The sequence below is a fragment of the Ornithorhynchus anatinus genome, chromosome 1, assembly GCF_004115215.2.
Source record: "Ornithorhynchus anatinus isolate Pmale09 chromosome 1, mOrnAna1.pri.v4, whole genome shotgun sequence".
Lineage (NCBI taxonomy): Eukaryota > Metazoa > Chordata > Mammalia > Monotremata > Ornithorhynchidae > Ornithorhynchus > Ornithorhynchus anatinus.
The window spans coordinates 11777514-11793600 of NC_041728.1; the positions used below are offsets into that span (position 1 = coordinate 11777514).

General features: G+C 39.8%; 1 protein-coding gene across 4 annotated transcripts in view; it reads left to right on the forward strand.

Moving 5' to 3' along the window:
- Positions 1-16087, forward strand: part of KIAA0825 (KIAA0825 ortholog) — a 322760-nt gene that overhangs the window by 52716 nt on the left and 253957 nt on the right. For 3 of the 4 annotated variants that reach the window (XM_029070144.2, XM_016226930.3, XM_001509052.5), the window contains exons 4-5: positions 10691-10850; positions 14812-15466. In XM_029070144.2, coding sequence (XP_028925977.1) covers positions 10691-10850; positions 14812-15466 — 815 coding nt within the window. Of the gene's footprint in view, positions 1-10690; positions 10851-14811; positions 15472-16087 lie in introns of those variants that run through there. The other variant, XM_039911184.1, reaches the window with a different exon arrangement.

Below are 16087 nucleotides of genomic sequence, written 5' to 3' on the forward strand. Positions count from 1 at the left end.
AGTAAGCACTCAACAGTTACAGAATTATTAGTAGTAGTAGTAAGTCTGATCCTGGTTCTCAATTATACAGTCTAGATAGGGAGACAAACAAAAAAATATGGGGGGGGGAACAGCAATAATATGTAAATATATGCATAACTGCTGTGCAGTAGCTGAGGTTTCAGTTTTCAAAGTTGACTTTATTAATCCTTTTATGGATTTTTCATTTGAATTATATTCAGCTGTTTAATGTATTTTGCATCTCTTGAAATTAAATTATACTTTGGATGTTGTACAGTTTAGCCTTCTCTTTTGCCTGTTGATTCTGCTAATTTTTTTCAACTTTTCTGTACAGATGAACACAGATACAAGACCCATTAGATTTTACTTTTCTTCAACTCTTCTCCATTGGTTTCACTTGATAGAAAAGACTCTAACAAATATTATTGTAAAACTCTTTAGTTGACTCTCATCTTTCCTCTCTTCATCTCCTCCTTCTCTTCCCCTTCTGTAGAAGGTCCAGTTATTCCTGACTCCAAGAGACCTTCTGCAGTTAATATTTTATGGTATTTGTTAAGCGCTTACTATGTGTCAAACTGTCAAAACACTGTTTTAAGTGCTGGGGTAGGTACAAATTAATTAAGTTGGACCCAGTCCCTGTCCCACGTTGGGCTCACAGTTTAAGAGGGAGAACAGGTATTTAATTCTCATTTTCCAGTTTAGGAAACAGAGGCAAAGAGGAGTGAAATGACTTGCCCAAGGTTACATAGCAAGCACTTGGCAGAACTGGGATAATCCAAGTCCTCTGACTCCCAGGTCCGTGTTCTTTCCAGGAAGCCATGCTGCTTCTCGTCCCCTGGCAATATATCCCTCCAAGGGCCTCTTCGTCACTCCTCCACCACCTAAGCATTTAGTACTACCCCTCCCCGACCCCAAGCCCACCCAGAGTTACATGGGGACAAATCTTTATACTCTATGACTCCTCCTATTTGTAATTTATTCTTTCTCCCTTCCTTGCTAGACTGTAGCCTTCCTAAGGACAGGGATCATGTCATCCCTTCCTAAGGACAGGGATCATGCATTGTACTCTTCCAAGCACTTAGTATAGTCCTCAGGACCTAGTAGTCATCTCAAAGAATATTTATTGATTGATTTTTTGGAAGGTTGGATTGTCCAATATAGGGTAGGCAACCTGGAGAAACAGTTATAAATACTTTGGACCATTTCAACCTCCCTCAAGGAAACTTTTTGCCAACTCTTGGGAAAGCATCCCCATTTACTAGTAGAAGAAATATCGCCTCCTTAAATTTATTTTTAAGCTTGAAGGATGCTACCAAATAAAATTGTCAGTGCTTGAAGAACCCCACTTTGAGAAAAACCTAACATTTCCTACTATCCCTATGGCTGCTGTCGGGCCCATATGCACAACCACTGTTTCCAATATTGGGTTATGTTCTATCTGGACAGATAGAATATTCCCCAATTCTGCTTTTGCATTCTATCCAAACATGTAATGAAATAGCATCATTTATGGATCTGGGTACACACACACACACAGAGCACATTAGAGAAGTAGTGTGGCTCAGTGGAAAAAGCAAGGGCTTGGGAGTCAGAGGTCATGGGTTCGAATCCCAGCTCTGCCACTTGTCAGCTGTGTGACTGTGGACAAGTCACGTAACGTCTCTGTGCCTCAGTTACCTCATCTGTAAAATGAGGATTAAGACTGTGAGCCCCATGTGGGACATCCTGATTCCCCTGTGTCTATCCCAGTGCTTAGAACAGTGCTCGGCACATAGTAAGCGCTTAACAAATACCAACATTATTATTATTACAATGGGGATTAAGACTGTGAGCCTCATGTGGGACAACCTCATTACCCTGTATCTACCCCAGCGCTTAGAACAGTGCTCCGCACAGAGTAAGCGCTTAACAAATACCAACATTATTATTATATGTACATATCTATAATTTTATTTATATTAAAGTCTGTCTCCCCCTCTAGATGGTAAGCTCCCTGTGGGCAGGGAATGCATCTGTTTATATTGTTATACTGCACTCTCCCAAGTGCTTAGTACAGTGCTCTGCACACAGTAAGTGCTCAATAAATACGACTGACTCTCTCACACACACTCACTTGTATACCACAATTGACAGTATTCATTTTGACACCAAATCCTATTGCTTCTACCTTCACAACATCACTAAAATAACACCTACTGCAGTTATTCTACTTGCCTACAGTTTAAACCTGTAAAGTTTCTGTAATGACTCTTCAGCATTAATACAAAATATGTCACCTTTGCCTGAAAGCTCCTCATTAAGTATGACTCATTCTGGAGTCATGTTAAACTATCAATGTTAAGTAATAAACTTGGAGTAATACGCTGGATCACTTCCACAGTATGCTTCCTCTGTTCCTGTTCTCAAGCTGCAGAGTTCTGCTTGTGGAAGTCAAGAGATCTATTGCCTCCTCTCGAAATCTACCTCCTCTGCCTGCACTTCTGATCCCATCCCTACAAGCCTATTAAAACACTTGCCCCTTCTCTTCTTCCCTCCCTCCCTGGCTGCCATCTTCAACTGTTCACTTACCACTGATTTCTTCCCCACTGCATTCAAACATGCCCATGTCTTCCCATCTTAAAAAATCCTCCCTTGACCCCACAGCTCCCTCCAGTTATTACTCCATCTCCCGCCTCCCATTTCTCTCCAAACTCCTTGAGCAAGTTGTCCACACCCTCTGTCTCCACTTCTCAATTCTCTCCCCTCCAATCTGGTTTCCACCCCCTTCACTCCCCAGAAACTACCATCTCTAAAATCATCAAAGACCTCCTTCTTGCTAAATCCGATAGCCTCTTGTCTTATGCTGTCGAGTCGTCTCTGACCCTTAGTGACTCCATTGGCGCATTTCTCCCAGAACACCCCACCTCCATCTGCAATTGTTCTTGTAGTGTATCCGTACAGTTTTCTTGGAAAAAAACATGGAGGTAGTTTACCACTGCCATGTTTCGCGCAATAAATTGATTCTGCCGCTGCTGTCCTACACAGGTGAGTTTTGATTTGTAGCCGATGGCCTTGCACTCGCTAGCCAGTGTCCAAGGTAGGAATGGAATGGGTAGGCCTCTGCTTGACTCTTCCTCCTGTAACCAAGACTGTTAGAGTACTGGAAACTCTCCAGGTGCAATCCTGAGAGGGTCCTCTAGCCTCTACTCCATCCTAATCCCCCTAGACCTCTCAGCTGCATTCATCTCTGTAGGCCACCCCCGTATCCAATCCTGACTTCACTGAACTCTGACTGCTCCTTATCAGCCTCTTTAGCCAGCCTGTCCTGGAAAACCGCAAACAAAACTTGTCCAAACAGAATTCTTTCTGTTCTGTTTGTCCCGTTCTCCTGTCTTTCCCATCTCTGAAGACTCTGCCACTATCCTCCCTATCTCATAAACACATATGTTATCCTCGACTCATCTCTCTCCTTCAACCCACATATTCAATTTGTCACCAACTCCTGTTGGTTCCACCTTCACAACGTTGCTAAAATCCACTCTTTTCTATTCATCCAAACTGCTACTATTCTGATCCAAGCACTTATCCTTCCTGCCTTGACTACTTCATTTGCCTCCTTGCTGACCTCCCTGCTTCCTGTCTCTTTCCACTCCACTCTGTACTTCACTCTGCTGCTCGGATTACTTTTCTTGAAGACTGTTTCCTCCAGATCTCCTCACTTCTCAAGAAGCTCCAGGGATTGCCCTTCCACCTTCCTCCTCAAATGGAAACTCTTACCATCAGCTTTAAAGCACTCAATCAGATCACCCCCTCCTACCTTACCTCGCTGATTTCCTACTATAGCCCAGCCTCACATTTCACTCTTGCTCCAGCTTTCTCACTGTGCCTCCATCTTAAGTGGCTTAGAATTCCTTCCCCTTCCATGTATGCCAGACCCCCACTCCCCTCCTTTCAAAGCCTTAAGGTCACATCTTCTTCAAGAGACCTTCCCTGATGGAGCTCTCTTTTCTCTGACTTTCTTTCCCTTCTGTGCACTTGATATTCACCTCTCCCTCAGTTCCAGAGCACTCGTGCACACATTCGTAGTTTATTTATGTTAATGTCTGTCTCTGCTGCTCAACCATAAGTTCCTTGTGGTCAGGGAACATGTCTACCAACTCTTTTGTCCTGTACTCTCCCAAATGCTTAGTAGAGCATACCGTTAGTGCTCAATAATTGCTATAGATAAGAGTTTTCTAGAAGCCAGCTTCATATTTCATCTCTGTTCTTTCACATATGGGAAAAATGAATGTAATTCTATCATTAAACGGTGATTCCTTTAACTAATATCTACTAGGGAGGTGCGTAGATTAATCTTATATTTAATGATTTAGTGTACTGTATTAAAAACTTTTATATAAGCAGATGAAATATGTTATGTCTTTGGAAGGAAATGCAAATTTATGAATATAAAATTAAATACTTTATTTTTAATTACTGATTTTTAGTATTTAAAACAGGGTTATCAGCTAATGTTTGAACTGTACTGTAATACATTGTTTTCATCTTGACTGACAAATGCTTGTGTTAAATCCTTCATTTTTTAGCAGTTTCCGGAGGAGGCTGTCTCTTATTGGGATTTCAAAACCCGATGCACAGTATTTTAGGTTTAGATTATTTCTCAAAGAAAGGTTCTCTTTAAAATGCTGGGTTTGAATTGCGTCGTTTCATCTGTGTAAAAAGAAATATCATTACTAGGTTAGACCAAAAGGCTAATGGTCTAATATTCTGCCAGGAGGAACAATGGGAATGATCCTTGTCTACTGTGACATCTATCTTCGGTTTAGAAATTTAAATAATTGCTTTTACTTAAAATGATTACCTGAAGAATTTCACATATCAATTTTCGGGATTTTTGTATAAAAAGAGTTCCTTCTAAATTTTGAAAATGTAGATAGGCAATTCTCCCATAACATTTGTTTTCAGAACACATTTTGAAGAGAATGCTGTTTGGGAATTAAAGAATGTTCTTTCAACAACCCTCAACTCCCTAGCTAGAATGCAGTCAAACACTTACTGAGCACCTAATAAGTACAGAACACAGCACCAAGCTCTTGGGAAAGTACGATCCCACCGAGTCAGTAGATGCAGTCTCTGCCCACAAGGATTTTACAGTCTATAGGGCAGTGAGGTGAATGTGTGCGCTTGTTGTGTCAAGGCATGGGTATCAAAGTTCAAGTTCTCCTCAACATGAGGTTTGTCACAAACATAAACACGCACATTTATGGGAGAACTGATGGCTTTTTTTGTAGTTATATTTGATGCCCTCATAAATATTTCTTCATAGAATAGTCATTCACCACATGCACTTATAAATTTAGATATGGAAAGCTGGCAGTCCCCTACATTGTACCCATAAGGGAAATAAATATGTTGTGATATGCTGACAGTAACGGCAATAACTTCACATGAACTAAGAAGGATTTCTTTACAGAAAACAAATAAACGATAGCTAAAATTCTGCCCATTTTTTGTGTGAGAACGGAATTCGAAAAACCCCACAGGTCTATGTACCCACAAGAAGGTTCCACAGAAATTCACATGCTTAATCCCTTTATCGGTGTTAGAACAAATTACTAAAATATCTAGTCCCGTGAAGGCCATACCCTAGTATTAGGTTGTAGTCATTGGCAAATACCCAGATCCAGATGGCAGTGATGAGAGTGAAAACTTAGTTCTAATTGAAGTGGATTTGGGGAGATGAACAAGACTTGAGCTTTTCCCATTCATGGTACTATAATCTATTAGGTTTCATTACCTGAGACATTTTTGGATGCCATAATAAAAACCTTTTGATCAAGTGTCCCAGGAGCCGAGGTGTATGCAGAGGGCATCTTGTTTCACAGTCCAAAGAACAGCTTACATAAGTTAAGAAGATACTTGCCAATCTTTTGTCATGCCTAGAGCCGGTATTCAGGGATAAGGCTATCCCATCAGGAAATCGAGTGGGCCACAGGCAGAGAAGGTATTAGTTTTCATGGAAATCTTTTGCTGTCATGAAAAGGCCTTTTGATTCTTAAAAGAGATTTGTTTCAGTCTAAATCATTTGGAACTCACTCATGCTCAGAAGATTTCTAAAAAGCCCTTTTCTTCACCTTTCATAGAGAATGTTTTTATAGGCCACCCACACCTGATTAATTTGGAAGGCTCTTTCAGATTTCATTGGTTCTAATCATTGAAGATACTTGCTAAAGGTTCATTTTAAATTGAAGACGTTAGTAAAACAAAATTCTGAATACATATTAGAGCTTGAGTTATGATGCTCATTTTTTAAATTGGGAAGACATCGATGCAGTTTTCCTTTTATTAATCATTTGGCTATTTTTTCATTACTCTTCCTTTGTTGATGTGGTTATAGTATTGTATCTTGATGGTCTCTGTAACTTCCCACTACCTGTAATGTATTTTAGTGGCTAGATTGTAAACTCTTTGAGTACAGGAATCCTATCTACTAGTTCTATTGTTCTTTCCTAAGTGCAGTACTCTGGACAGAGAACATATTAAATACCACTGATTAACGGATGCTTATCTATGTAGGAATGCTTCTTTTCCTCTGCCAGTGTTGGGCTGAGAAGCAAGAAGCAGCTTGACTAGTGGATAGAGCACAGGCCTGGGAGTCATGAGGACCTGGATTCTAATCCTGGCTCTACCACTTGTCTGCTGTGTGACCCTGGGCAAGTCACTTCTCTGTGCCTCAGTTTCCACATCTGTAAAATGGGGATTACTACTGGGGACCCCATATGGGACATGGACTGGGTCCAACCTGATTAGCTTTTCCAACCTGTCCAGCCTGATATCCCCCAGCCCTTAGTAGAGTTCCTGACACATCATAAGTGCTTAACAAATACCATTAAAAGGAGGGGGTTTTTAAGGAAAGGTGCTCTCAAATGGTTAGAAAACACAGATTCTTGCTGCCAACAGGGAACTCCCTTTTCTCATACCAAAGATACTGCCTCTCTTCTGGGCAGCAGCATTCTTCAAATGCCCTTGGAGGTATGCATTTGAGTTGGGGTGGGGGATAGAATGACAGAAAACACCATTTATATCAGCACCAGCCCACCCACCTCCTTATCAAATAAAATCTCCTCACCATTGGCTTTAAAGCCCTCCATCACCTTGCCCCCTCCTACCTCACCTCAATTCTCTCCTATTACAACCCAACCCGCATACTTCACTCCCTTTGTCTAAACAGTCAAGAATAATAATAATGATGATGGTACTTGTTAAACACTTACTGTGTGCCAGGCACTGTAATGTGTGCTGGGGTGGACACAGACAAATCAAGTTAATCCTAGTCGTAATCCTCCTCTACCTCTCAGTTGCCTTTGACACTGTGGACCAGCCTCTTCTCCTGGAAACGATATGCAACCGTGGCTTCACTGACTCTGTCTTCTCCTGGTTCTCCTCTTATCTCTCTGGCCATTCATTCTCAGTCTCCTTCGCGAGCTCCTCCTCTGCCTCCCACCCCCTAACTGTGGTGGGGGGGTCCCTCACGGTTCAGTTCTGGGGCCCCTTTTATTCTCCATCCACATTCACTCCCTTAGATAACTCATTTGCTCCCATGGTTTCAACTACCATCTCTACGCAGATGATACCCAAATCTACCTCTCCTTCCCTGATCTCTCTACTTCTTTCCGGGCTTTCATCTCCTTCTGTCTTCAAGACATCTGTATTTGGATGTCCTCCTGTCACATCAAAGTTTACATGTCCAAACATAGCTTCTTATCTTCCCACCCAAACCCTGTTCTTTCCTTGACTTTCCCATCTCTGTATACGGCACAACCATCCTTCCTGTCTCATAAGTCCATAACCTTGATGTTATTCCTGATTCCTCTCTCTCATTCAACCTACGTATTCAATCAGTCACCAAATAATAACAATAATGTTGGTATTTGTTAAGTGCTTAGTATGTGCAGAGCACTTTTCTAAGCCCTGGGGTAGATACAGAGTAATCAGGTTGTCCCACATGAGGCTCACAGTCTTAGTCCCCATTTTACAGATGAGGTAACTGAGGCACAGAGAAGTTAAGTGACTTGCCCACAGTCACACAGCTGACAAGTGGCAGAGTCGGGATTTGAAAACGTAACCTCTGACTCCTAAACCCGTGCTCGTTCCACTGAGCCACGCTGCTTCTCTAATCCTGTCAATCCCACCTTATTACTGTATCAGCCTCCTTGCTGACCTCCCATCCTTTGTCTCTACCTACTTCAGTTCATACTTCACTCCCGCTACCCGGATCATCCTTCTACAAAAACGTTCAGGACATGTCACCCTCCTCCTCAAAAATCTCCAGTGGTTGCCCACCCACCTCCGTATCAAACAAAAACTCCTCATCATTGGATTTAAAGCCCTCCATCACCTTGTCTCCTTCTACCTCACCTCACTTCTCTCCTATTACAACCCACCCCCCATCCTTCACTCCTCTAGAGCTAACCTTCTTACTGTGCCCTGATCTCACCTGTCTCGCCGCCATCCTCTGGCCCACATCCTGCTTCTGGCCTAGAACACCCTCCCTCCTCAAATCCTCCAGACGATTACTCCCCCCCCTTTCAAAGCCTTACTGAAGGCACATCTCCTCCAAGAGGCCTTCCCAGACTAAACTCCACTTTGCCTCATTTCCCACTCCCTTCTGCGTCACCTTGACCTGCTCCCTTTGCTCTTTCTCCGTCCCCAGCCCCAAAGCACTAATGTATAATACCAATAATTTTATTTATTTGAATTGATGTCCGTCATCGTGAGCTCGTTGTCGGCAGGGAATGTCCCTGTTTATTGCTGTATCTGACTTCCTCAAACACTTAGTACAGTGCTCTACACACAGTAATCGCTTAATAAATACGATTGAATGAATGAATGAATGAATCAATCAATCAATCAATCAAATTGGACACAGTCCCTGTTCCCCATGGGGCTCACAGTCTTAGGAATGGGTGGAGTCATGCCTAGGGGTTGCCTTCCCTCGGTGCCTGGTTTTTTCTCTTATCATCCAGAATGAGGTGAACAAGGGAGGACCATTTGTCAACCCTGTGCAGCCAATAAATATTTCATTGCCTAAAATAGACAAGACGGCCTTGCAAGGAAAGGATCCTCAACCATCTCTATTCGTCCCTTCTCTGCCCACCACCATATCTGGCTGTTAAGAAAGCTGCTAATCTGTTGCTAGTCTTAGGTATGCACAATATTTAGGATATATTAGCAATATCTCTCCATCTAGACTGTAAGCTCGTTGTGGGCAGGGAACCAACTCTTTGATGTTGTACTGTCCCGAGCACTTAGTTAAGTGCTCTGTACACAGTAAGCACTCAATAAATATGGTTGATTGATAGTTGAGTGAATCAGTGTAATTTGAGAGCAGTCATGCACCCTCTTGACTGAACTGGTAAGACGTAATTCATTCTGGTCTCCTATTGCAGTCCTCTTGGTCATGCCCGTCCCACTTGCCGAAAGTCCTTCTCCTTCAAATCCCTCAAGGCCACTGCTCTCCCCATCTTTAAAGTCCATCTGAAATTACAGACATTTGTCCAATTAATTTCTAATCTTTCCAGATTCTATCCCCCATCTGTCACTTCAGCATTTCTGCACCACTCATACACTTGTGTACTCAGAACTTCGCTTTTAATAGTATTTGTTAAGCACATACAAATGTTAAGCACTTAGCAAAGTATTAAGCCTTTATTGCCCAACACTGTTCTAAGCATTGGAGTACATGCAAGGCAATCAGGTTGGACACAGCCCCTGTTCCAAATATGGCTCACAGATTAAGTTGGAGGGAGAAGGATTTAATTCCCGTTTTACAGATGAAATAACTGAGGCGCAGAGGAAATAAGCGATTTGCCCAAGGTCACCCAGCAGACGGGTGGGGGAGCTGGGATTAAAACCGAGGTCTTCTGACACCCAGACCCATGCTCTTTCCACTAGGTCGCACTGCTTCCCACACCTCTGGTAGAATATATGTGCATATTTTACATGCCATGTTATTCATTCAATAGTACTTATTGAGCTCTTACTATGTGCAGAGCACTGTACTAAGCGCTTGGAATGTACAATTGGACAACAGAGACAATCCCTGCACATTGATGGGCTCACAGTCTAATCGATGTTATGCAAGCACTGACTCATCTATATATCCTTCGTTTCCTTCTTCCTCTTATATGTCTTATTTTAGGGTCCGTCACCCCAGATGGTAAAATTTTTGCGCCCAGGACCAAATCTACTAACTCCATAATAGTCTCCTAAATGCAAAATGCTAAATGCAATTTATTGATTGATGTTTATTATGGGCATCCATAATTGAATTATTTATTATGTTAATGAAATGTACATCACCTTGATTCTATTTATTTGCTATTGTTTTAATGAGATGTTCATCCCCTTGATTCTATTTATTGCTATTGTTCTTGTCTGTCCGTCTCCCCCGATAAGACTGTAAGCCCGTCAAAGGGCAGGGACTGTCTCTATCTGTTGCCGATTTGTACATTCCAAGCACTTAGTACAGTGCTCTGCACATAGTAAGCACTCAATAAATACTATTGAATGAATGAATTAAGCTTTCTTACATCTCATATAAATATTTTGTCATTTGCCAGTACTGCAACCTATATGCTATTTAAAGGAAATAAATTGAAAACATTTTACAAAATTTAAGGGGGAAAAAAATCATTTGTTCTCATTTCAGCATTCAACAGTGTCTTCAGGAGTTCCAAGCAGAAGTAAAGAAAATTTGCCCTGATGTGGTACTGCAAAGTGCAAGTGATTGCCTTCAGTGGCTAGACAACTTCAATTCTAAACCAGTGCCCACTGCTCAAAGTGACTTGATCAAATTCCTCAAAACCGTGGTAAGCAGAAAGAAAAAAATTCACAATGGGAGGGGAACTTTGTTGATTTAACATTTCCTGTTTTGAATGTGATTATCAGAATAATACTCTACTTCTTTGTTGTATTCCACTTTTTCCTTTTTTCCTTTTCCTTTTTCTTTTCTTTCATATTGCTCCTTCTCTTAATTTTTCCTTCTTCCTCCTCTCAACTTTCTACTTCCTCTTACATTAGGCATTATTAAGTCCTTCCTAAAATGTTCTCTTTTCTCGAGAATAGCGTTTCCAGTCAGCCACATGTTTTGTTGTTATTATGATTTCATGTCATAATTAAATATGAGCAGGGTTCAAAAATTATAATCCTCCATTCATCCATTCTGAATAGCCCGTATCCTGGATAGACTACAGAGCCTATTCCTTTTCTCAAAACATTGAAAACCTAGCATCTACTCAACACCAACGTTGTTTATTGCCCTTTTCCAAGCAATAAATGCAGTGCTCTGCATACGGTAAGTGCTCAGTCAATACTATTGATTGATTGAACACAGAAAATTATTTAGTGACATCTGTTAGCTTCTTAGGATAGTTAACTTTGTGGGATGTTACTTTTTCACTACGTTCTTCGTCTATTGTTCTCATTTTCCAGTCTTTTTAATTTGAACTCTTAGCTAAACTGTTAAAACCGTAAGCTCCTCATGGGCAGGGATCATGTCTACCTACTATATTGCATTGAACTCTTCCTAGCCCGTACTACAGTGCCCTGCACAGAATAAGCACTCAGTAAATAGCACTGATTGGTGAAGGAAAATTGGGGGTCATCTAGTATAAAAAGACCCTACATAACTTAAAATTTCTCCACTTAATACAGTCTTTAAGTCTGACCACAGCTGGAAGTAACCTTCTCTACCCCAAAGCTGACAACAGTTTCTGTGGTCTGCAGTATAATGATAACTAGGCTGAACAATATGTTTGCCAAAGTAAAATCACGCTAGCCTGCCCCTCCCGACATTGAGATCTCCTCCACCTTCTCCATCGTACATCATCCTTTATTATTCTCCATTCCACACTGTTAGCATTACTAATTTCTTCCTGTGAAAATAGAAACTTGGCCAGAGCAAGAGTCTCTTCTCGCTCCTACCCAACACATCCATTATTATTGAAAGTCAGCCATAGCTATTGTGCATTTCATTTTAGGGATCCCCAAAATGAGATCATGTAATTAAAGCTGTGATTGCAAAGGTAGTAAGCTTGGTGTAACTAGTCCCTCAATAATGATAATAGTAATAATAATAATAATGATGGCATTTGTTAAGCGCTTACTATGGGCCGAGCACTGTTCAGAGCGCTGGGGTAGATACAAGTTAATTCGTTTATTGCTATTGTTCTTGTCTGTCCGTCTCCCCCAATTAGACTGTAAGCCCGTCAGAGGGCAGAGACTGTTTCCATCTGTTTCCGATTTGTACATTCCAAGCACTTAGTACACTGCTCTGCACATAGTAAGCGCTCAATAAATACTATGGAATGAATGAATGAATTTATTGAGCATTTACTATGTGCAGAGCACTGTACTAAGTACTTGGAATGTACAATTCAGCAACAGATAGAGACAATCCCTGCCCATTGATGGGTTTACAGTCTAATCGCAAGGTAATCAGGTTGTCCCATGTGGGGCTCATAGTCTTAATCCCCATTTTCATTTTCCAGATGAAGTAACTGAGGCACAGAAAAGGCAAGTGATTTACCCAAAGTCATATAGCTGATCAGTGGCGGAGCCGGGATTAGAACCCACAACCTCTGACTCCCAAGTCTGTGCTCTTTCCACTAAGCCACGCTTCTTCTCTTAAAATGTGGTAGCTTCCGGGATGCCATACCTAATCTTTAAATGATATTTACTGAGTGTTTACTGTGTGCAGAGCACCGATGTAACGGGGGAGAGTACCGTTCAATTGGTTGCCACAATCCTTCCCCACAAGAACCTTTCAAGCAAAGGTTGTAGCCTCCCTGATGAAATTTCCAAGGTTGTCAAATGAATTTAGCAAGCAACTGTTGTACCCAGCCATATTTAAAACATTTTCTAAGATGCGTTGACAAGGTGCTCCAATTGTAAATGACTTTTGATGGTAGATACCACCTAAATGGCTTTTAGTTGCTTTTATTGCAGATAGCTTTCATCACGTTTATAAAGTAATAAAAGGAGGGGTAAAGGAGGCTTTGTGCCCCAGAGCCAGGTTCTTTACTTAACAGCTCCTCCTACCCTTACCTTGTGGAGGTAAAATCCTAAGGAATAAAGATGGATGTAGTTACTTATTTTAATGTCGGTTAAGAGTCATGTGTATTGAATTTCATTAATATTGATTTAATAATGCTTTTCTATTTAATTAAAAGCCGGGGCTTTTAATTATCTTATAATAATCTGTTACACACAAGTCATCCTCTATTCACTGTAGGGCAAAGGCCTCTTTAGTTTTGCACAAATTCATTAGGCTGTTGAATTTGTCCTAGATCTTTTACATAATTGACCACGTTAATTCAACCAAGGTATCACACTGTTAAAACAGATTGAGCGCTCAATAACCTTATTATGGGGATTTCACCTCAGATGGTAGGGGCATAACAAATTTTATGGTATTATTCATACTTCCATATTTTGCTCATACTTCTCATCAACTAATGAAGTGTTATTGAATTACAAAGTAATATTTTCATTGCATGTAATAACTTTAGTTATTTTTAGCAATTTATGATTGTAAGATTAAAACGATTAGTAAAATGGTCAATAATTCACTATACATGACTAAAGGAATGATACATGATATAATTTACTTAATACAGCCACTATATTTTTCAATAATAAACACTGGTATTATTAACCATATTGAACACTAACAAATAGGAATTGGCAATGTACATTATAAAGTTAGGGAATTCTGTCAGTTTTAAGGGTATCAATCATACAGTCAATTCTCACCAACGTCTGACCATCATTTTCTTATTTTGAAATGTTCTTTCAGCAAAAATGGCATGCTTCTGGATTAATTTTGAATGAAAAAAGCCTATCATAAAGTGAATTTAGCATGAAAGATTTTTTTTAATTTAATCAGAGCCTGAACACTTCAAATTATTCTGTTATATTTCTTTCCTCAAGACAGCTGTTATCAGTAATTTCCAAGAACTACGTTTAAAGTTTCCAGTATCATTTTTAAATTGTTATGAAACATTTCCATATTCAAGAAGCATTTGAAATCTGCATAAAACTCAGTTCTGGGGGGGAAAAAAGCTAGCAGGTGTTACTTATGGACGTTATTTTGAATTTGGAAAAGAAATTTTTCATAGTTAGAGTGGTGAGAAGTAGTACTCCATAATGGATAAATCACAGACCTGGAAGTCAGGAGGATCCGGGTTCTAATCCCGCCATTTGTCTGCTATGTCACCCTGGGCAAGTCACTTTCACTTCCCTATGCCTCAGTTACTTCATCTGTAAATTGGGCATGGAAGCCTCTGAGCCCCTTGTGGGACACAGACTTCCTCCAACCTAATTAGCTCATATGTATACCACAGCGCTTAGTACAGTGCCTGGCACATAGTAAGCGCTTAACAAATGCCCTTAAAAATAGATTCATTTAAGCTTTTGAAGAGCTTGCCCCAGACTTTTCTCTATACTTTTTAAATTTCACCTTTTATCCTTTATGGAAAGAAAAGCACAACATTTAGATTCTTCTTAAAGCTGCACATGCAGAATGAAGCATAAGGAAACGGAAGATGCGATCACTTGAACTGAATTATACTCAAGATTGTGGCTAAGATTGCCAAGTCCCTAAAAAATCACTATGTCCTCAAAGAGAAACTTTGGAACAGAATTCTCTGTATAACATATACATATTTTTTGGAAACTGTATTTGAGGCATGTATTAGAATGTTTTAGAATTAAGAATATTTTTCTCTTCACAATAAATGTATTTTCTAAAAATATGTTTTTTTTTTTAAGCAAAATATATTGAAGAATGAACAAAATCAAGAAGAAATGATACTTGATATTCTGTTAGATATCTCCAGTCAATGTGGAGTTTCATTCCCACGTACTCCAAGTGGCACTTCTTTCCAGCTCACATCAAGAACTTCTCTTCATGCTGTTGAAGATGATTTATCGATGGACATTATGTCCATGTGGGACGATATAAGGCTGTATCTTCGACGTTTCTTAGTAAACAGATTACAGAGACGTCCTCAAGCAGACAATTTAGAGCAAAAAATATCATTTAAAACTCAGTGCATACAACAGCTTTTGTTTCTCTATCCAGAATCCGAAGTTCTAGCTAAGTATCAGAGCATGCAGAATAAATTGATTGTTGAAATCCTGCAAGAATGTGGTGTGTGCTACAGTAGTGAAATAAACTTAGACAAGCTGGTTCATGATTGCCAAAGTTCAATACCCAGGTTGTGTACCATGATCAAAGAAGATTTTTATATACTGTGCAACATAATTGAGCCCTCCTCAACACTGAAGTTCATTAATGAGACTTACCTGGATACCATTAAGGAAGAGATGGCGGTTCTTCTTGAAAGATTATGTGAGCTTCAGTTCAAAGATGCTAAAACAAGCAGGCATTCCAACAAACATAAAGGATCAATGCAGGCTGTGGGTTAGTGACATTTTGAGTTTTCGTTTATTTTAGCTATATCTGTGAAATCTTTATTACGTTTTTTTTTCAATTGGTTGATTAGTTCCCGTGAAGATTAAAAATCCCGAGAAGCCAAATTAAAAGTTGATGTGATTTTAATTGCTATTCGTTTTTGTTACCCATCCATCATCTTGCATCTAGTTATACAATAGAAATGTAATGACTTTTTCAGTTATTCAATTATTAAAGATGTACATATCTAAAATAGTCTAGGCAATTTTCTTCTAAATTTTTTTGAAAAGCAGTAGACGAATAGGTGAAAATTGTTCAGTAAGAGCACGTATACATTCTGTCTATTTAAAGTGTAGCTTCCAAAATCTTTACATTATAACTAGGCTTAAAAATGAAATATTGAACATTCAGCCTAAAAATGCCTACTGTTCCCAACAGTTTCTTGAATTGTCTAAAATTAAAAATAAAAATGTTGCAAATGTCAATCATCCAGATTTGATAAGTTTAATGGGAAAATAGGCATTAATTGGTCTGAAAAAAATTAGAGTGCCTGTCAAATTCATTTTAAAGAATCCACATTGGATTTTTAGGATAAGTTCAATATGGTCAAAAGTTTTTCTAAATGAAAGA